Source organism: Amphiura filiformis, chromosome 5 (assembly GCF_039555335.1).
Source record: "Amphiura filiformis chromosome 5, Afil_fr2py, whole genome shotgun sequence".
NCBI classification, from domain to species: domain Eukaryota; kingdom Metazoa; phylum Echinodermata; class Ophiuroidea; order Amphilepidida; family Amphiuridae; genus Amphiura; species Amphiura filiformis.
This window is the reverse complement of record NC_092632.1, coordinates 34,413,441-34,435,060: the sequence shown is the minus strand read 5'-3', so window position 1 is coordinate 34,435,060 and position 21,620 is coordinate 34,413,441. Positions and strand designations below refer to the sequence as shown.

Sequence of the window (21,620 nt, the reverse complement as noted above, 5' to 3'; positions counted from 1 at the left end):
TTAATATTCATGAAGTGATGTCATAAGGTTTCTTTTATGGTGGTGGGACGTTTCTTGTGTTCATAATTATACATGGGGGGGGAGTGGGATTGGAAAATATGGGGATTAAAAAAAGGGAGCCTAAAAAGGGGGGGATCAAAACAATTTGAGGGGTAACATGTACAAAGCATGCACATTCCAAATTTTGAGCGCATGAATGTTGAAAGGGCATTTCGTGATCCACAGCCTCAACCAAATTGAGGCTTCAAGCATCAAACCGCCCACTTTTCCCTCAAAAAGTTGAGATTTTTATACCACTGGAAACCTATGGCTACATAATATTTATGTACCAAATATTTCAATTGCCAAGCTTCAAATCAAATTTGCGCACAATAACAATTTAAAATTTGCACACTTTACAATTTGGGTGTAGGCTAACACTATGACTCCAATAAGTAATAACATGATAACTTAAAGGAGTATTTCGTGATCCTAGCATCCTCTTTTTATGACATTTTTCAGTACATATCCACGAAAAAGCATATTCCCAAAATTTCAGTTGATTCCGATTTTATGCTTATGCGAGTTATGCATGATTATGTGTATTACACTGCTCCATAGACAATACGTTGTAATTTCGTTCTGGTGCACCAGAACGAAATTCAAATTTCATGATATCTTTGCTAAACGAATTAATCTGCATGGTTTTTTTTTGTACATAAACATTCTGTAGCCAGAGTATTCCAGTGATATAAAAATTTCAACTTTTTTTGAGAAAAGTGGGGGGATGAGGCTGTGGATCACGAAATGCCCTTTTAAACTGGTAGTTTAGCTAATAAGTTAATAATATATTTTTGGTGTCTTTTTAGGACATGAAGGGGGATCAAAAATTTTAGACCATAAAAGGGATATAAAATAAAATCCACCTTTTTTTAGGGGGATCAAAAACAAATCCACCTTTTTTTAGGGGATCAAAGATTTGATGTCCCTTGAGGGTTCCAACTTTTCCAACCCCCACCAAAGTATTAAGAATACGATTAAGCATCACTAATTTGATCTCGTGCGCTAGTTGGTAATGTTTGAATGTTTCCATGTTCCAGTGTATGATGCGTAGGCCTCTTCCCTTGTTTGCATGATTATATTAGGCCGGCGGGTAAGCATCATTAATTGATCTCGTACACTGGTATGTAATGTGTTGTTTGTACTGTTTACCCGCATGACTGCTCATATCCATAAGTACCAGACTTGAGTCCTGTTTATCAGGGACAGTCTGTGTAGCTCAGTGGTAAGAGCGCTCGCCCGACAAGCGAGAGGTCTGGGGTTCGAGTCCCCGCACAGGCAGGTATGTCCGGAGTTTTTACTCTGGTATATCTGCCTATGCATGTAATGTTTCCATTTGTAAATTCATGTTTAATTGTGCTAGTGTGCGATGCGTAATTCTTCTTTCCCCTGTATATTGATATATTAAGAATACGATTAAGCATCACTAATTTGATCTCGTGCGCTAGTTGGTAATGTTTGAATGTTTCCATGTTCCAGTGTATGATGCGTAGGCCTCTTCCCTTGTTTGTATTTATGAACACTCCCTAATTAGAAACCCAAAAATCATCATTACAAATTATATCAAAAATGTGTTTTTTCATTATTAGACACTTTAAGGTGGTACTACACCCCCTGATAAATTTTGTGACTAATTTTGCATTTTTCTCAAAAAATAACTACACACTGGTAACAAAAGTTATGTATATTAATTATAGGGGCAAGGAATCCAATTACTTCACTGAAATTTCAGTGATTCATTGAGACAAGCGGTTCATTATATATGTTAAGAAATGAGGTACATTCTAGCGGTACCTCTTTTCTTATCATATTAACGTACCGTCTTGAGAAAAATGCAAAATAGTCACAAATTTATTAAGGGGTGTAGTACCACCTTTATATATGTACTTTTGACTGGTACTTTTGATAATACATTTAATTTTTTTAATTTATGCAAATTGGATAAAAAAAGGCTTTTAAAAACAACATGTCTTTATTATTTTCTTTGTTTTTCATTATTTTCAAATGTGTTTACACATTTCATTTTTTCACCAAGTTTTGACCTAAGAAAAATGCAGCTCCAAAAGTATACCCCCTATTGGCCTCAAACTTTGAATACATATGGTCTTTACTCTTCCAATTACTATTTCCTAGTGCTTGGACCTAAAATTGATCAGGGACATATATAAACTAGATGGACTGCGGTTCTCGGATGTCGCGGTTTTCGACGCAAAGCGTCGACCGTGATGCCTCCACCAAAGGGAGTGATGTGGCACGTACTCACAAGTTGATACAAAGCTGGGTGACCCCGGATGACCCCAAAATGACCTTCCAAATATTTGGCTCTAAATGTTGACTGTACCCACCAAGTTTCATGTAATGATGACAGTTTTTACTAATTTGACCTCAGATGACCCCTGGTGACCCCAAAATGACCTCCCAAAAGGTTGGCTCTAAATGTGACTGTACTCACCAAGTTTCATGCCCACATGATAGTTCAAACTAATTTGACCTCAGATGACCCCTGGTGACCCCAAAATGACCTTCCAAAAATTTGGCTCTAAATGTTGACTGTACCCAATAAATTTTATGCCCATCCAACAGTTTTTACTAATTTGACCTCAGATGACCCCTGGGTGACCCCAAAATGATGTCCCAAAAATTTGGCTCTAAATGTTGACTGTACTCACTAAGTTTCATGCCCATATGATAGTTTTAACTAATTTGACCTCAACTGACCCCTGGTGACCCCAAAATGACCTCACAAAAATTTGGCTCTAAATGTTGACTGTACCCACCAAGTTTCATGCCCATATGATAGTTTTACTAATTTGACCTCAGATGACCCCTGGTGACCCAAAATGACCTTCCAAAAATTTGGCTCTAAATGTTGACAGTACCCACCAAGTTTCATGCCCATCCAACAGTTTTTGCTAATTTGACCTCAAATGACCCCTGGATGACCTCGGATGACCCCGAAATGACCTTCCAAAAATTTGGCTCTATATATTGACTGTACCCACCCAATTTCATGCCCATACGACAGTTTCTACTAATTTGACCTCAGATGACCCCTGGGTGACCCTGGATGACCCCAAAATGACCTTCCAAAAATTAGGCTCTAAATGTTGACTGTACCCACCAAGTTTCATTCCCATACGACAGTTTTTACTAATTTGACCTCAGATGACCCCTGGGTGACCCCAAAATGACCTTCCAAAAATTTGGCTCTAAATGTTGACTGTACCTACCAAGTTTCATGGCCATATGACAGTTTTTGACCATGACCCACCTATCCTGAAAATCTGAAGTCAATCCGCCCATCCATGCCCAAGATATGGCATCCGGACGGAAGGACGGAAGCACGGACATTGCAAAAACAGTATGCCTCGCGGTGGAGGCATAAAAATATTTGGCCAAATGTGCAAAATTTGGTATACATATTAAAAACTACCCCTACACCTCTGATCTGATGTTAGCAGAAACAGGTCCATGAACTAGATCTTTTTTTTTATTTGACACCTTTTTCCATTTTAATGCACCGCAATCACTGGCGAAAAATGTTGCCACACCAGGGCGTTAATTGGCCAACATCTTGAACCTCCCCGCTCCCCTATTGCAATGTTGATTTGGACAAAATCATCATCATTTCTATATTACAGTCTCTCAACATTGAAAAATGGGGGGGGGGGGGAAGGGGCAAGTGTAAGCTGAATGTGAATTTGCAACTATCATACAAAGATAAAGCAGAACTATCACATATTTAGCTCTGATTGCGTGCTTTTAACACCAGCATGTGCTGGTGTGGCAACGAATATCTGCCAGGATTGCAGGTATGGTCATCAAATGGAAAAAACATCAGTTGTTATTTCTTCAGTCAGATAGGGTTGGACCTGATTTAGTGCTGTGATCTCTTAGAAGCCTTGAAGCAAGTAAAATAACACATCATGTAACAATATAGGGCCTACCCAGACTGTAAATTGATGTTGTATGTAGACGACAGTACAATCCTATTTTCTCATAAAGATCCCAGTGTCATATCACAAAAATTAGGCCAAGTTCTCGAGTCTTGCAGCAATTGGCTGGTATACAACAAACTGTCTTTACATCTCGGCAAGACTGAATGTATTAATTTTGGTTCCAAAAGGAAAATAAATTTTTTTTTAAATTTTTCTGTTGAATGCTCTGCCCATATTATCATTATCAAAGGCCAGGAGTCTGTGAAATATCTGGGTATTAACATTGACCAATCTGTGTCTGGGGAAGCAATTGCAAACAATATTATTAAAAAAGCAAATTCCAGGAGGAAATTTATGTATCGCAATGGCAGCTGTCTCAACCAAAACTCGCAAAATTCTGTGTTCGGCTTTAATTCAATGCCACTTTGATTATTCATCTTCTTCATGGTATTCCGGACTCAGTCAATGGCTTCAGTCAAACTGTTCCTAGATATCTTTATCTAGTTTTTCAAAATTAATTTAAAAAAAATTTTGGCCCAAGAATTTTTTTGTTACATTGAATGGAAAAGTGGGCCAAAATTTGACCTCAAAGATGAATTTATCAAGTCTTTGCTCTTTTAAATATGTATACTTTTATATTAGACCAACAATTAAGCAGTTATGAGGCCCAAAAGTGTCCATAATTCCAGGGTTAAGACCAACCTTAAATGGTCAATATGAGGCTACATTTGGTCAGAAACAATTGGGAGATGATTGCATGACCACCCGCTCCCACCCCTTCCTTATATTATGTAAATATTGTATAGATTTATCTACTCACACTGCCTCACTCATTCACCACTTAATCAACTAAATGGATGACCAATATGAACAGTGTAAAATGTCAGATATAAATAAATATCCATATCAGCTTCTTGCAGACTGTGCTTGCAGATGGTAAAGAAGCCACAAGTTGAAAGTGTACTTATTGGGATGCGTCAAATTGAGCAAAGGTTATATATATTATATATTTATAGATAGTGTTCAAAATAACCCAAGAGCTTCTGTCTAAAATCTTCAAGCCCTCGTCAATATTTTTCATGGGGCCTGAACTCAATTGTAAAATTTTAATGTTACACTGGTCCACATTTTGTGACACTTTGTAAGACTTAAGACTCGCAAATCAAGGTAAAGCCATGGATTTATGTTGAAGTCGGCATTGGAAGATTGGAATATGTCAAGTCTAATATAACTTCTTCAAGAGGACTTCATAGTACCGCTAACTACATAGTTTGCAAGGGTGAATTTACTGGATGCTATTAGCTTCCAACATTCATTTTGGTTAAAATCAAGTTAAATTGCTGACATTTTTAAGTATGCAAGAACATGATATGAATTTAGTACAGGTCCTTAATATATGGGGAAGTATTGCAGATATTTTCCACTTAATAAATAAACTATGCTAAACAAAATGTACTCTGTTAAAAGTTTTATTCTCCTTTTGATTAGGGCCAAGTTGTTGAAACTGATCAAGAATGAAAACAAACAATACCAGGGTTCCCGCTATAGACCACTTGGCATGTGATGTCATTGCCCGGCAGTATGCGCATCGCATTATGGCAATTTCCATTGTTCTTTGCCCTGCAGTGTGCGTCGCATCGTAGTTTGCTAAGGGCACATGCATTTTAAATCGCCCGCCACATTTCATTTTGTACAAGAAAACCATTGAACAGTGTAGCGGCTCGTTCAAGCATATCGACAGACGAGTCCCTCGCCTTTGTTGATAAACAGTGATGTCAAGTGGTCTATACCACTATTTTGTGGTCTTTTAGCACAGGAAAATCATGAGGAGCTCTTTATTTTTTAAATTTTGAAAATTATGGGGTCCACCTGGACCCTATAATTTGAGTATAAATGTGATAACCGTGTCAGACTTTGTATCAAAGACCCCCAAAAATTGTTTGGGACCCCATAATTTTTGAATTTGCAGATTATGGGCTCCAATTGGACCCTAAAAACTGTTAGGTCTAGCAGGAACCCTGGATCGGACACTTCTTGTTTTAAGTATGCTCTGTCCTGTTACAGAAGATATAAAGCAGGTCCAACATTGGACTGTCTGTCTTCTATGACACAACAAAGTATGCTAAAAACAAAAACTCCTATTTAAACAAAACATCAAGGTTAAAAAAATAAACAATTTTGAAAAGGCACTGGAAACCTTTAGGGCTCATATTGAAATTCCCTTACACAGGAAGGTGTGCGCCATCCTGCAGCTTTCCTATGCTAGCCTTCTTTTGTTAAAATCCTGTGTGATTATAACACTGCAATTAATTAGCCACTTAAATTAGGAGCGCGCATTCCTGGGTTGTGCGATGAGCCATAGTCAGTTTGTTTTCTTCCCATTCTTCATGGACCACTTCAAAAGGCAGGGTGTATCACTGATGCATATAATCCATCTTTATACAGTCTATAATATCGAAATGATTAATTCAAATTAAACAATTCATCGAGTGGCCATGGGCAGCGCCATTAGACATGTTACAAGACTACCAAGTGACAGGTGATGGACCGTACCCACACAATTGAATAGGCACTTTTTTGATAATTTTCATCAAGGTTACTCAAAACTTACCTAGCTAATTTATTATACATCAAGGGTCTCTGCCTTTTTAATATGTTATGAAAAACTTAATTTTAAAAATATCTACCGACGGAAATAAAAATCCATCGACGGATAGTCTTGTTATGCTCTCACAAACTCAGAAAAAAATCTGAAAAATCCAAAATTTTGGTCTAAAACATGCCCAAGGTTACTGCTGTCCCATTCAAAAGTACAGGAAGACCACCTACAGCGTTGAGGTCAACTTTCTAGACTTCCTGTGTACTGGCAGTAATGGCTACTACCCAGTGCTAACATCAATGAATTGTTTAATTCGAATTAATCAATTCGATATTATAGACTGTTATAATCCGTTTTATGACCGAGCTTTCCTGAGGCGTGGGCTTAGCAAGGGGAATCCTGCCTTCTTTCTGTGTGAAAGCGTGGTAGGGTATTTCAATATGAGCCCTTAATTCAATTCACTGTTAGTTCAACTTTGGTAAAAGATTCCTTTCAATATTAGCTCAATTATAATTGAGGAAAAAAGAGACAACCCCTATATAATTTTGGTTAACAATATTAGTCATAACATTCAAAGACTTGACACAAGTCAAAACATTGGCATTAAAAAATTGGTTGATTAGTCCCGATGGCTAAAATAAAGTTTACTCTAAATTGTACTCTGTCTTAAATCTTAACTTCCATGATTATTGCAGGGAAAAGGTAATGTAAACAACAACACAATATCAAAATAAAGGAAACATGTTTCCTCTAATTCCCTCAGTCCGCTGACATTACACACAGGGTTCAATCACTGATAAACCATTAGGCTGTCTGCGTACGCCTTTGCCAACCTGGTCGCTAACTCGCTACACCTTAAATTTGTGCGCTATGATGTTCGTCCACTATACAAACCAATACAATACAGGTTTTTCAACTTTGATTCCCAGTTAGGGCTACATGGCAAGGGCGGATCCAGGGAAGGCACTCGCTCCTCCCACTCCTCTGATAAAAATGGACAAATTTATACTGTAAACATCAATATTTTCGCGAGAAGATATTTTCGCGATTTTGAAGATTTTGTCAATTGTGCGAGAATTAAATTTCGCGGTTTTGATATTGATACAATAGAAACCTAATACAAAAGGTTATTTTCGCGAGTTTTTATTTTCGCGATTTTATGTCCACTCGCGAAATTCGCGAAAATAAAACCTCGCGAAAATGTCTACTTTTACAGTAGTTGATTTTGAAATTTGATAAAAAATTGCACAATTCTTCTACTCACAGGCTAATAGATTCACATTTGCCGTAAGAAATTGGGCTGCCAAAAAATTTCATGAGTGGGCCCCCTAACAAAAATCTGCATCTGCCCCTGCTCCATGGACAACCCTTCTTTCTTGTTATACCACATCTATATAAATAAAAGGAAGTCGCTAAATCTTGTGCGCGAATAGACTCAGAGATGATTTCACTTTCAGCTCTGATTTATTCGTACATTGATCGGGTAGATATTGCCATTAAACCATCTGAGGAAAAAAAAAAAAAAAATTGATGGTAACTAAGAGAATAACATAAAAAACTGTCGTGTTGCTATGCAAAATCGCATGCAGTGGCATTGTGGGTAATAAGGACAGTGTGAACCGCGTAATAATATTTCCATTAAAAAACCATACGCAGAGCAACATTGCCCTGTTTTCTGCCAACTGCGCGAGGTGGCCAAGAAATGATTCAGGCTATCTAGATGCACAACATCGCGTACTTTAAGAATGATCTTACGAGCTTTTTGCCCCTACGCAGAGCTACGCACCCAATTTTCCGCCACTGCACCGAAGTTGGCAGCCAAGAGATTAAGGCTACGTCGCGTGAATTTTATTATTTATTCTAGGCCTATAATGAATCGTCGTTTAGTTTTACAGCCACATTCATACGGGAGATTGAGGAATATACGGGAACGCATTGCACTTTATTTGGTTGAAAACGGTCAAGACCAAGAATTGGCCTCAAAATCAGTGAAAATATGGTTAAAACCGGGTTTTTCCGGGATTTTTGTTGTCAAAACTCAGTGGTAGCGCACCGTAACTAACTGGCAGCAGGGGTTGGCGTTAGTACGCTTGGCGTATTGAGCAATGTGACGCGCACGCACGGGTGCCAGAGAAATAGAAAAGAAAAAGAAAGGAAGACAAAACTGAAAAGGTAGGCCTATGGATGGGTCGGGTTGTGGATTATATGCATGGTACTGGATTCGGTTAAGAGATTACCCGCCAAGATGATAAAAATCGTGAGGATACGAGAGGAAAGAAGGAAGCTATTAAAAATGAAAGAATAAATAAATAAATAAATAAATAAATAAATAAATAAATAAATAAATAAATAAATAAATAAATAAATAAATAAATAAATAAATAAATAAATAAATAAATAAATAAATAAATAAATAAATAAATAAATAAATAAATAAATAAATAAATAAATAAATAAATAAATAACGAAAAAAACCTAAAATAATGAGAACAGAATTAAATAGATAAAATTCAAACGGGAAATCACAAGCTAAGCAGGAAATATGAAAAATGGGAACAAAATGTAGAAAAAAAGCCAAAACTAAAAGGAGAAATGAAAGAAATGGTAGATTTATAAAATAATGCATGGGAACAGGGCTCAATAAATGAATAACATGGAAACGAAATCACGAGCTAAGCAGCATGGGAACAAAATAGACCTATGCAAAAAAAACTGAAGAGAAAGAAAGGAGCTAAATGAATAGAAAAAAAGAAGACAAAAAAAGGTAGGCCTCACGGGTAGGCCTATTATACAGGTTATGATTACAGTAACTAAATGAAACGGAGCAAACTAAAGAGGGAAAGAAAGAAACTAATCAGGAAAATTAAGGAAAAAAGAAGTTAAAATTAGAAACTAATCACGAAAAATAAAGAAAAATAAATAACAACTGAAGGAAACGGAAATCACAAGCTAAGCAGCTGATAAAAATGAAGCTATAAAGGGAAACGATAAGAAAGGATAGATTTAGAAAATAATGGGAATGGGGTTAGCCTAGATATATAAATAACATGGAAACGGAAAATCACAAGCTAAATAGCATTTTGTTTTAATGGAAACAAACTAGGCCCGTGCAGAATAAACTGAAAAGAAAATGGAAATGCAAGAAGGGACAGGTTTAGAAAAATAAAATTTACCTTTCAATGATTCTACCTTTTCAGTAATTCCTCCTGTTTTAGTGATCACTCCCATTTACTCATCTAGCGGGGACCCGCGCGAAGCGAGGGTATCCCGCTAGTATTTGTTAAAAGGAAATGAGTGGCGTGACATGAGTCACATGACTTGGGGGGCACCAGGACTGATTGAGCGTGAACTGTGTCTGATTAAGGGGGCACCGGTTTGGTGGTGTTTTTTTGGTGTGTATTTTTCAATGGAATTAGCCAAATAATAAATCTGATGGGGTGCCCACATGACACTATGCCACAAAGAAATTAAGTTCAATTTACAAGCCTGTCACTGCAGTTAAATAACAATGGATATGTGTCAACACCTGGTCTTTGGTCATCTCAAGCGACTTTAACATACAATTTCATCTTACACCATTACTGAATCTGCTGATTAGTGATTACAGTTTCTGCAGCACAGGTACTCGTATGTACCACCAACAAATTGTGTGTCCTCATGTGTAAATTTCTTTCTTTTACAATATGACTTCATTAAAGCATTTTTCCTTTCTATGCATTGCGTCCTAATGTGTACAGTCGCGGCTTTCTTGTGCACAAAGTGTTGGAAGCAGTACTGACATATATACATGTGTTCATGTGGCCCTGTCTGTCTTATTAAGTCTGCTCTAAATGGATAGTCTTCAGCGCAGCTCTGTTTCTGCCTTTTGGTGGCATGTATCCTATGTGTTGTCAGTGTTCCATTTTGTGCAAAGACTTGGTGGTGCGGATTCCTTGTGATGCGTAACATCTTTCTACATTCCTTCTTCCAAAATGGTGAGTACTTTTGCTCATGTCTCCTAGTATGCTTCTTAAGACTCTGCATATCATCAAAGTATCTCTTACAATACTTGCAGTATAATGGATTCGGATGGCAACAGACTCGAGTAATCCTGTTGCAATTAACCTCTTTGAGTTTAATCACCACCTGTCCATCTGCAATATCAAGGAAAAGACAACCAAAGTGATGAATTTATATTGCAAAATTAAAAGGGCAGGGGAATAACATCAATGTTGTTGTCTCCTTTAAAGTCACTCAATTTCAATATAATTGTTGCGCTTTATAATCGTAAATCATTATGATCATGTTTCAGTACCATGCTTTTAACCATTAGGGCCAGAGGCCAGTTTGAACAAAAATAGGTGACTCTGGTCATGGATATTTACATGGGAACCAGGGGCCATTTGGGCTTTATGGGAGCCAAACGGCCCCTGACCGCCCTTTACTTCCCAGCATGAGTCAGGAAGACAGTAACATCTTGTTGTTACTCTTGTAAATCATAATGCAGCTTTCACAAATTAGAACTTAATCCTGTTGCATTTGACACTTTCTTCATCAAAACAAAATACTGCATATTAAACCAGAAAAAAAAATGTTTGCAACCTTGTTTTTTAAAGTGTTGCTATCATGCCACAACTGATGAAAATTTGCCAAATTGATCGTGGACACCAACGGAAGTCCCATAGAAAACTGTATTTAAAAAAATCATGGAAAATTTAATCGCCCAATTAACCATTTGGGCTACCAGAGCCAGATGTCAGTAAAGTGATCAATAACAAATAGGGTCGAAAATCAAATCTCACCTTTTGCAGGCTCCTTTTCCTCTTTAGCTGGGGACATGTGCACATCAGTTACTGTAGTGGAGGCCATCACTGCAATGAAATGGAAAGTTGACACTGTTAGTTGATTCCAAACATGTTCAAGTTTGAATGAAAACAACAAGTAATTAATAGAACATCCCACTTCCCATCCAGATGCACACCTGAATGTGAAATTCCAAAGATGCACAGAGAGCAGACAGATGGAAGATTAATTACAAGGTCTTCAGAACAAGACAAAGAATAGCTTGGGATGCATCCCAAACTATCACTTTTCTGTGCCACAGATCAGCATTAACATTTTTTGCACCAAGAACAAAAAACTTAAGCCTCACCTTTATCAGGCTCTTTTTCCTCGTTAGCTGGGACTGGGGGTATGTGGACATCAGAAGTCACTGTAATTAAGACAAGTATAAAGTTGCCATTGTTAATTGGTTCCTACCATACCGTAAACGTTCGCCTAATGGCGCTATGGGCTCTAACGTTTACGCCATTCAAGTTTTAGCTACATTCCAGGATATTATCCAAACCCCCATCCAAAGATGACCATCCACATTCATCACTAATTAGACAATAATAACTGCGCACCATCTATTTTGAGGTCATTGTGTGAAATCGGAGGGTTTTGTTTTGGGCCTCGGTATTTTACCGAGGCCCAAAACAAAACCCAACAATTTCACACAATGACCTCAAAATAGATGGTGTAAAGTTATTATTGTCATTCATCCCGTCGTATCTAATATTTTGAACAAATCAAAATGGCATTTTATGTTATTTTATGCCATAAAACGCTGTTAAATATAACCAGTTTTAATCATTGTTGTAACCTACCCTACAAAAAAAATCAACCAGGCGAATATAACATTCGCCGCCGACAACAAGAGCTACCAATCCCAGAAGCGCGACGGCATCGCGTAGGCGTGTGCGTTGCCATAAAGCGTAGCTTATACACGCACGCACGTGCAAAAGTCATTGTTGCGCGTCCAGAGTCATTGTGAGTTATTAATGACCTCGCAATTAGTGAGCGGTCAGGCAATCAATTTCTTTTGATTGGATTACATGCTTCGCGTATATTAATGAGGTTATGAATCAATAACAAATAGTTCCGAAAATCCAATTTCACCTTTTGCAGGCTCCTTTTCCTCTTTAGCTGGGGACATGTGCACATCAGTTACTGTAGTGGAGGCCATCACTGCAATGAAATGGAAAGTTGACAATCTTAATTGATTCCAACCATCTTCAAGTTTAAATGAAAACAACAATTAATACATCATCCCATTTCCCATGCAGATGCACATCTAAATGTGAAAATCCAAATATGCATATGGCATAGAGAGTGTCTGTTTGCAGCAGACAGATGGAAGATTCAAGGGTTCTTCTGAACAGATCAAGCAAGACAAAAAAATGCAATTTTAGAAAATAAAGTCTCACCTTTTTCAGGTTCTTTTTCCTCACCAGCTGGGGCTGGGGGTACATGCACATCAGAAGTGGGTGTCGTCACTGTAATTAAGAGCATCATAAAGTTGACAGTGTTAATTGGTGCCTGTCATGTTCAAGTTTTAGCTACATTCTAGGATATTATCAACACCCCATCCAAAGATAACCCTCAACTTTGATCACTAATCAATAACAAATGGTTCAAAAATCAAATTCAAAAATCAACCATTCAGGTAACCCAATGATAGTAGATTAAGGTCATATCTTCCATAGGGGGTGGATTTCAACTGGAATAGCCACAAGGTTTTGGAATATGGGTAAGTTACAGCAGTTTGCCATTTGCACAGATCCGCCATCTTGCTACCAAAGCCAGGTTCTCCCTGTAAACGCATGTGCAAAAAGTTCATTTTTGTTTCTTGCTTTTTTTCTAGCAACGTGCCAGAATGCTTTTGCAAAGCATTATCAGTAATTAAAGCACACGTTTGGCAGCGTACGCACACACAACACATACTTCGCATGGAACCTCATTTTGAGACAACCGTGCAAAGGGTCAATAGTGTATGCAAAATCCTCCTTTATGGCTATGGCAGAATATGACAATATTTTGAAGCAACAAGGTCAAGTTATAATGAGGAAGAGAGAAAGAAACTCACCTTTTTCAGATATTTTTGTTAGCCAAATCCAAGTAAATACTACTCACGAATCTGAGCTTTCGCCATCTTGGCTGATGGCTTGATCACAGATGAGCTGGTCCACTGCTTTTCCCGCGAGACTTGGTTGCTAACAACGCATCCTTGTTACCCGGAAATGATATTGATTTTAGCAGTGGGTCATATACATGATCTAGAAAGTGTGCACCTTCGTCACGGTTGAGTGAGTTCTTGCCCTTCCTTCTGATTTGGAAGGCCTCCCCGACTCTCCTTATGAAAGCATTAGAGTCTCTGTCGAGTAATTTAGCCCCTCCCAGTTGATGACCAGTTGGTGATTGTCTTGCGCTATGTGGTCTGTTATTGCTGATTTGTGCTGCTCTGTGGTGGAAAGCTTTCTGCTGGCTCTAGTAAACATCACTTCCGGGTAACAAGGATGCGTCGTTAGCAACCAAGTCTAGCGGGAAAAGCAGTGGACCAGTTCATCTGTGATCAAGCCATCAGCCAAGATGGCGAAAGCTCAGATTCGTGAGTAGTATTTACTTGGATTTGGCTAACAAAAATATCAGTTTATGATCTCAACAATCCTACCAAATGAATCTCTTTACTCACCTTTTTCAGGTTTATTCTCTTCAGCTGTGGATTTCTGGGCAGATGAGAATGCTGCAATTGAATGCAAAAATAATGTTGTCATTGGTGTCAAGATTATTATGTTACAGTCAAGATTGGTTCATGCAACAAGTCGCTAGTCACTTAGAGATGTATATATTAAGACATTTTTGGCATAATGCATCAACATACTTTGGCTGTGACTTGTGTGATCGGTGATTAAAAGATATATCAACAAGGAAGTCAGTAAATTACATGGTGCGTAAAGTATGTCCCGCCAAATTACACAATTAGAACTGGCAAGTTTGTGAAGAATGAGTATATTTGTGAAATAACCCCTACATGACCTTTGACCTCTGTTGACATCACACATGGCATTGTGTCCAAGTCTTATTGAAATCCATCATAGCATGTGGGACAAATCATAAAAGGCCAAGGTTACCCATTTTAGCACACACACACAACAAGCAAGCCCCCACATGGTGAACGGAGCCCACTTTATAGTCCCCATCCCGACACGGCGGTGACAGTAAGCAGTCACTGGCGAACCCGCAAATAAATCAAAAGCATTCAAACTACACATCTACTCCCTCATGAACGAAAGAGCTTGCAATTACTAATCCAGAGTCAATTACTGGTAGCATAAGCCCAATATATACATGGTGCAAGTGTTTGATCACAAAACATCTGCCTCCTGATGGCTGGACTGCATGCTAACACTTACAGGAATTTTTGTAGGGGATAGGCAATCTGGAGAAAGTTGTTTAGAACAGTTGAGAGGAAAAGAAGCAGAGGAAGACAAGAGAATCAGGTGGACAGATTGGATTATTTCATTAACTGTTAATTTACAGCTGTTACACCAAAGCGCAAAACCGAAATGAGTGAAGAAACTTCACAGTCACTAATACTCAGAAATGAGTAGATCAACGACAAAGATCATAAAGTTCAAGTACCCTTACTTACCACTTTCAATTTTCTTTCCCAGAAATCTGATCACCCTAGCTTCCATAGCACCAATGTCAAGATCTTTATTGGATGTACCATCTAAAATTCAAACAAAGAATGGACTGAAAATTATTAATTTAAACTTCAACACTACTTGTTTATTTCGCTTACCGGGAGCGCTTTCGAGGAACTTCCTCGTCATCAGCCGATGTTGTTAGCTCTGATGTTTTCTTGGAAACGGCTAAGGACTACATTAGACTTTATTTAAAGCTTCCAGACTCCCATATCTTTGTGCGACATCGCTCATGGAGAGCAATATAGTGTCCCTTCAATGTAATTCACCATGTGCCTGGTAAACTCTAATTTACCCCCCTGGACACCAGCGATATAGAATAAAAACTAGATGACTAAAGGACCAATCACAGGACGAGCTAGCTGGAGGAATGGCGACCATATGCTAATTAGGAGATTGTTGTTTATGTCTGTGACGTCATTTTTTGCCAACAATTTTTGTGCCGAAAAATGACGAACAATTTCAGTTTTCTTTCCATTACTATTATATTGTGAAAAACCATATAGCTGTGGAGTTAGTCCAATATGTTAGGAAAATATTCAAACCGATGACCCCATGTTGACACTGGCTAAATAAGCTGTATTTTCACTCGTAAGGGTGACAGTCACTGTTGCAATTTCGTCATTTTATTTTTCACAGACGAAATGAGAAGATTTGACCTTTTGAGGTCATTTAGTAGACCTGTTTACCAGTCGTTTTGATTTTCGTAACAACAGTTCACCCTTTGAAAAGTGAACTTCGACGTACGTGGTGCGAAACTTTCTTGGCACCACTTGCCAAGTTTTCTGACGGTGCTTCCCAAATCTTTTTATTGTGTGGTTGATCAGTGCATGAGCGGTAATGACACACGGCACCAGGGCATTCGCTTAACTGCCTTGCTGGACACTACCTGCCGATCTAACATTGCCTTTGATTGGTCAATTACATGATATCTTCACTTTAATCACCAATCAGAATGGAGCTTTGGAAATAATTCACCCCAATTTTGTGTGTGGTGAAATTATTCTAACAATGTTGCTGATATGTCCAATTGATAATTAAAACTTCTTTTTGGCCAATGGGCAGGTAGTTCTTATGGGGTTAAAGTGTGTACTTGTTTGCTTTACTCTATAATGCATTGTACCAATTAATGCACACTAAATTATATGTGTTATTGTACCCAAACTTAAATGCCCAAGCTTAAAGCCATATTTTAACATTAATTAGCTGAGGAGAACACCCTCAATGTTTTTCAAAGTTATGATTTGTACATGATTACAATGAACTTTAATAAACTAACACAACCTGCACAAAAGAATTTAGGTGCTGTATTTGAAAAGAAAATCTCAGATTTGTAATAAAACAATGTTATATTAAAATTGGACTTTTATTGCCAGTTATAACTATAAAGGATTAGGGTTTAGCTATGTTTCATTTGGTAAAACAAGATAATACTTATTTAATCCAAAAAACTACTGTTGTATTTTTCTGGAATCAGGAGTACATACTTGTTTGTTCCTCCACCTGTTGTTTCAACCTGACTAGATCGTTGTCTTGGTTAGCAACCAGGCGGTCTATGAAGTGGTTTGTAGCTTTGATTCCCATACACCATCCAGCAAGATTGAACTTCGCAAACATCTGAAATGGTTCAAAGAGGATGTAATGGTAAGTATTTCCAACAATTGCATTCATGTATTACATGCAGACAATACTTGAATTTTAAGATGGAGCCTAAAAGGTTTTCATCGCTGCTAAAAATGATTACATGTACATGTATTATTGAAGAGTGCTTTTCAAAAACGTGCTCAGTCCACCATCCCGATATTGCTTTTTATTTATTTATTGTGTAGGGTCATTAGGTAACAAGTCATTATTATACACAATTAATACCCCTTAAAATTGTGGAATACAGTCACAATAGTATATTTATCATTTCAGAATTATTATAGCAATCACCTGCACTCTTCCTTGGGAGAACACCTGATGTTTAATTAGGACCAGATATTGAGAAATGAGGAACATGGATAGTGATGGTTGCCTGAGCAAGTTAGAAAAAAGTGGTCTTACTTTTGACAAAATTGAAAATCTATGATGAGAAGACATAGAAAAATTTATGTCATTCAACTTTCACAATTTAGTATTTTAGTCAAAATTAAAAAAATATAAATTTTTTGTACTTTGCCAAATTTGAACTGATTAAGCTTCCTTACATTGGCATACACAAATGGAATATTCACACATTGTTATTTTTGTGTAAGTAGCTTGGAATGTGAAAAGTGCTAAACAGTAGCATAAAAAGAATACCTCTGGTCTGCATCCCAAAAGCCACATCATGATGCTGTTGATACACTGCATTGTCCATATCTGGTTGGGTCTTTGAGCTTGAAGCATTTGGAACATTATGCTGCCCATAAGGTAACATCCATTTTCTAGTGATGATAAGGCACCTGCAAAATAGATCCAGATTATCAGGAAACGGACAAGTATAAGCCCACCCCCTATTTGTCAAAACATTCTGGGAACAAGGGTGCACTCAGGTAAAAGCCCAGTACTAAATTTTGGCCAAGTTCTTATCAAATCAATGCTTTGCTCTCATATTTAAGAACAAAAAAAAAAATAAAAATCAGTTGATAATTAACATTCCACACTTATGATATAAGTGATGATAGAAATTACTGGTACATTGGGCATAAACAAATGGGGGAAAATTGTTCTTAGGGCTCATATTGAAATTCCCTTACACAGGAAGGTGTGCGCCATCCTGCAGCTTTCCTATGCTAGCCTTCTTTTGTTAAAATCCTGTGTGATTATAACACTGCAATTAGCCACTTAAATTAGTTTTCCTGGGTTGTGCGATGAGCCATAGTCAGTTTGTTTTCTTCTCATTTGTCATGGACCACTTCAAAAGGCAGGGTGTATCACTGATGCATATAATCCATCTTTATAATCCGTTTTATGACCGAGCTTTCCTGAGGCGTGGGCTTAGCGAGGGGAATCCTGCCTTCTTTCTGTGTGAAAGCGTGGTAGGGTATTTCAATATGAGCCCTTATTTTTAAATTCATGCACTAAGCCCTTCCCCGGTTATAAGCCCACCCCCATTTTTATTTATTACACTTTATCACTGGTATACAATAATTATATAACATCAAAATATATTGCACATGAATATTCAAAAGTACATACAAAAAAAAAGGAAGTATAGATAAAATTTTGCACCAGTGAAAGGCAAGGACTAACAGGTGCAAAGCACCTCTAGGACAGAAGTGAAATCTGTGATCTAGGGGGGTGGGCTTATACCCGAGTGGTTACGGTAGTTTAAAATAAATTCCAAATTGTCAGGAATTTCAGGAAACGGACCAAAGATCAATGAAGATTGACAATTTTGCACGTCTTATAATTTATATTGGAGGAATCTAGCCGAAATACTTTCAAGAGCTACCTTCAAGAGCACTATATAGAATTGGACATGATTTCTGCATGTCTGTTGCCTGCTGTTGCAAGGAAAAACCATGTAACTCGGCTATCTTCTCCGACCTTGCCTTGCCACGTTTAGTCTGATCTAATGTTGCTATTTCACGCCGAGTAACCGATTGCACTATTTTTCTCATTTCCTGACTAGCCTCAGGTAGTTTGATCAAGGCCCTTAGAGCGTGGTCTGGTTGGTTATTCTTCATATAATTTATAACCAGTCCCTAAAGTGAAAAGCAGAGATATGTTATTATAATTTGGTAGTGACATAGGTGTGTATTTCGCTGGTCACAATATCAAATTGTGCGAGGCCAATACCTATCCTGCAGAGTGTACACATACGTCTACAAGAACAGTAAGCTTGTCCGCATAATTGCACACAACAGTATAAAAGCATGCAGTCACTGCAAAACTTGAGGTGAAACAAGGTATGGAACTAAATTCTTTACAATCAGTAAATATGATAATCTTGCTGGGGTATTAACAAAATGTAAGGCTGCCATGTGATCATTGTGATGTGATCACAATTTTCTTCATGGTATTATGTTATTGTGTAAAAATATTTTTAATGTCAATTAATATATTTTACTTTGACACTCACATTTGTCTCCCTCTGATAACCTCTACTCAACTGTTGGCTCTAATGAAATCATGCATCTATCCTGTGTTTTCATTTTGCTGTTCCATATGAATATTAATGAGTTCCTTCTTTCAATTTCCTCTACTGTCAGTCATTGGCTGGTAGTTAAACTTCATATTCAGAATCAGAATATTGAAGGAACCTTGTCCCAAAACTATTATTCATGCAAGGGTTGGACTTGTCAGAAACAAGTACATATTTTATGTTACTAATTTATGTTACTGATTTGTGTTACAACTGCCTTCTACATCCACAATTAAATGTGACAAGTATAAACACAGGTTAGCTATATTATTAATGTGTGCAGTGTGTTACAAGTAGGAAGAGATTTTCTCAATATTTTCTCTACACATGGCTTGTTTTTTATTTGTTTTCAAAGATACCAGAGGATTAAACCAGGCAATTTTTGGACACAATGGAGTACTTTCAATCATTACCATCACATAAGCTACTCATTTTAGTCGAGGTGGGTTTTTAGACAGACTAAGTATTACAGAACAACTACGACAAGAGAGAGAAAAGGTAGAACAAAACAAAAAGATAAAAATAGTTTAGGCCTTACCGTAATTTCTCTTTGTGGATCTGCTATTCCAGAAAGTGTTTCATTATGTGAATTGATGGTTTGAACTTCTTCTTTTTGATTTTCCTCCTCCTGGTGCATGTTCTTATGTTGCATCATCTGTCCAAGAGTGGATGATGCCTTTAGCCGCATTTCAAACTCTTGTTTTTTCTTACTAAATCTGAACCATGCCCTCTCTAAGCTACATAACATTTGTAGGCAACTTTCACAGATACGGCCATTGGGCGGAATGCTCCCTTGTACACACCAGAAAGATTTCAGAATTTCTACACATGATTTACCAACTTCTGCTAGCACTACTTGGATTCCACATTGGCCAAGTCTAAATTCTTCATTGCAGGTCATACAAAAGCCTGGTTGAGCTACCTCATCATGCACATCCTTACGTTGCAGCATCTGCCCAAGAGCAGATGATAACTTGAGCCGCTTTTCAAACTCTCGCTTTTGCGTTCTCAATACTAAATCTGCCTTCTCTACGCTAGATAAGATTTGCATGCAACTTTGGCAGATATAGCCATCCGGTGGAATGACCCCTTGTACACTCCAGAAAGAATGCAGAATTTGCCAACATGATTTATCAACTACTTCTATTAGTGAATGAATATTACTCCTTCTATTACCACGTCTAAATTCTTCAATGCAGCTCATACAAAAGCCTGTAGTTTGAACTACTTTTTTACTTTGAAGTTCCTCCTTGTGGTGCGTGTCCTTACGTTGCAAAATCTCTCCGAGAGGAGATGATACCATCAATCGCATTTCAAACTCTTGTTTTTTCATAAACAATGTTAAATCTGCCTTCTCTATGCTACATAAGATTTGCATGCAACTTTGGCAGATCCAGCATTCGGGTGATATGACTCCTTGTACACTCCAGAAAGAATGAAGAATTTGTCCACATGATTTATTAACTTCTTGTATTTTTGTATGAATCCTCCTTAGTTGCCCAAGGGTAAATACTTCATTGCAGCTCATACAAAAGCCTAATGTCAGAGAATCAGAAGTACACCCTGAATGTGACATGGTAGCAGCAGACCTATACAGCACAAAGAGAAAGAAAACAAAGACTATTAAAACATGGAGCTAGTAAGTCAGGATAACAAGGGTTCAAATTGAGTGATAGAGAGATTAATTATGATGTAGATGTGAAAAAGTAAGAAATACACACAAAAAACCACACATTCTTAAATGTAGCACAATAACTTTACCACTTGGGCCAAATGCACACCTACTTAAACCATTTAGCATCTGGGATGTAGCTCTATAATACATTCACTCAGTCTGACATCTGGGAACATTGGGCTATTCCAGATGTATTCCGCACCCCCCCTATGGAAGACATATAAAAAAAAATACAATTCCAGCTGGAATTGAGATGTGTCTAGAATTCCAGCAGTCATTTTTAGCAAAGATTCCGGCTGGAGGGTATGGAAGACATTGAGATTAGGTGAAACTCCGCTGCTAAAATAAACGAAAAAACAAGAGTGGGGATTGTGAAAGGCCATGATGTGCCTATGGAAGACATTCACATTTCTTAATATTCCGGCTGGAAAATGGTCAAAAATGCTCCAATTCCAGCAGAATCTTCACTTATGATCACCACCTTGATTAACCTATGAAAGACATTTACTTGAATTCTGGCTGGAAACAAAAAATGTTTTAATTCCAGCTGGAACCCTATGGAAGACATTTACATTTACGTGAATTCCGGCTGGCCATATTAGACATATTACCACAATTCCGCAGTGTCTTCCATGGGTTTTCCTGACATGTGAATTCCGGCTGGCAATTTAGCCCCGAATTCCGGAAGTGTCTGCCATAGGGGGGGTGCGGAATACATCTGGAATAGCCCATTGTACCCTTTGCATAGCAA

At 37.8% G+C, this 21,620-nt stretch overlaps 1 protein-coding gene across 1 annotated transcript; it reads right to left on the bottom strand.

Moving 5' to 3' along the window:
* Window positions 1-11,346: 11,346 nt before the first annotated feature.
* Window positions 11,347-20,784, bottom strand: LOC140153025 (uncharacterized). The gene is made up of 10 exons (XM_072175615.1): window positions 19,733-20,784; window positions 18,502-18,754; window positions 17,367-17,509; window positions 16,571-16,700; window positions 15,029-15,109; window positions 14,069-14,119; window positions 12,804-12,872; window positions 12,496-12,564; window positions 11,708-11,767; window positions 11,347-11,426 (listed from the first exon to the last, which is right to left on the bottom strand). The coding sequence occupies exons 1-10, from the start codon at window positions 20,768-20,770 to the stop codon at window positions 11,347-11,349; spliced, it is 1,974 nt and encodes a 657-aa protein (XP_072031716.1). The 5' UTR covers window positions 20,771-20,784.
* Window positions 20,785-21,620: the final 836 nt, after the last annotated feature.

What these genes read in the sequence shown, in the direction of transcription:
- LOC140153025 (XM_072175615.1), bottom strand. Translation starts at nt 20,770, where the DNA reads ATGTCACATTCAGGGTGTACTTCTGATTCTCTGACATTAGGCTTTTGT. An exon ending in GGGAAAGAAAATTGAAAGTG is followed by an intron (nt 14,120 to 15,028) that starts GTAAGTAAGGGT and finishes ATTCAATTGCAG; the next exon opens with CATTCTCATCTGCCCAGAAA. An exon ending in GGAAAAAGAACCTGAAAAAG is followed by an intron (nt 12,565 to 12,803) that starts GTGAGACTTTAT and finishes ATTTCATTGCAG; the next exon opens with TGATGGCCTCCACTACAGTA.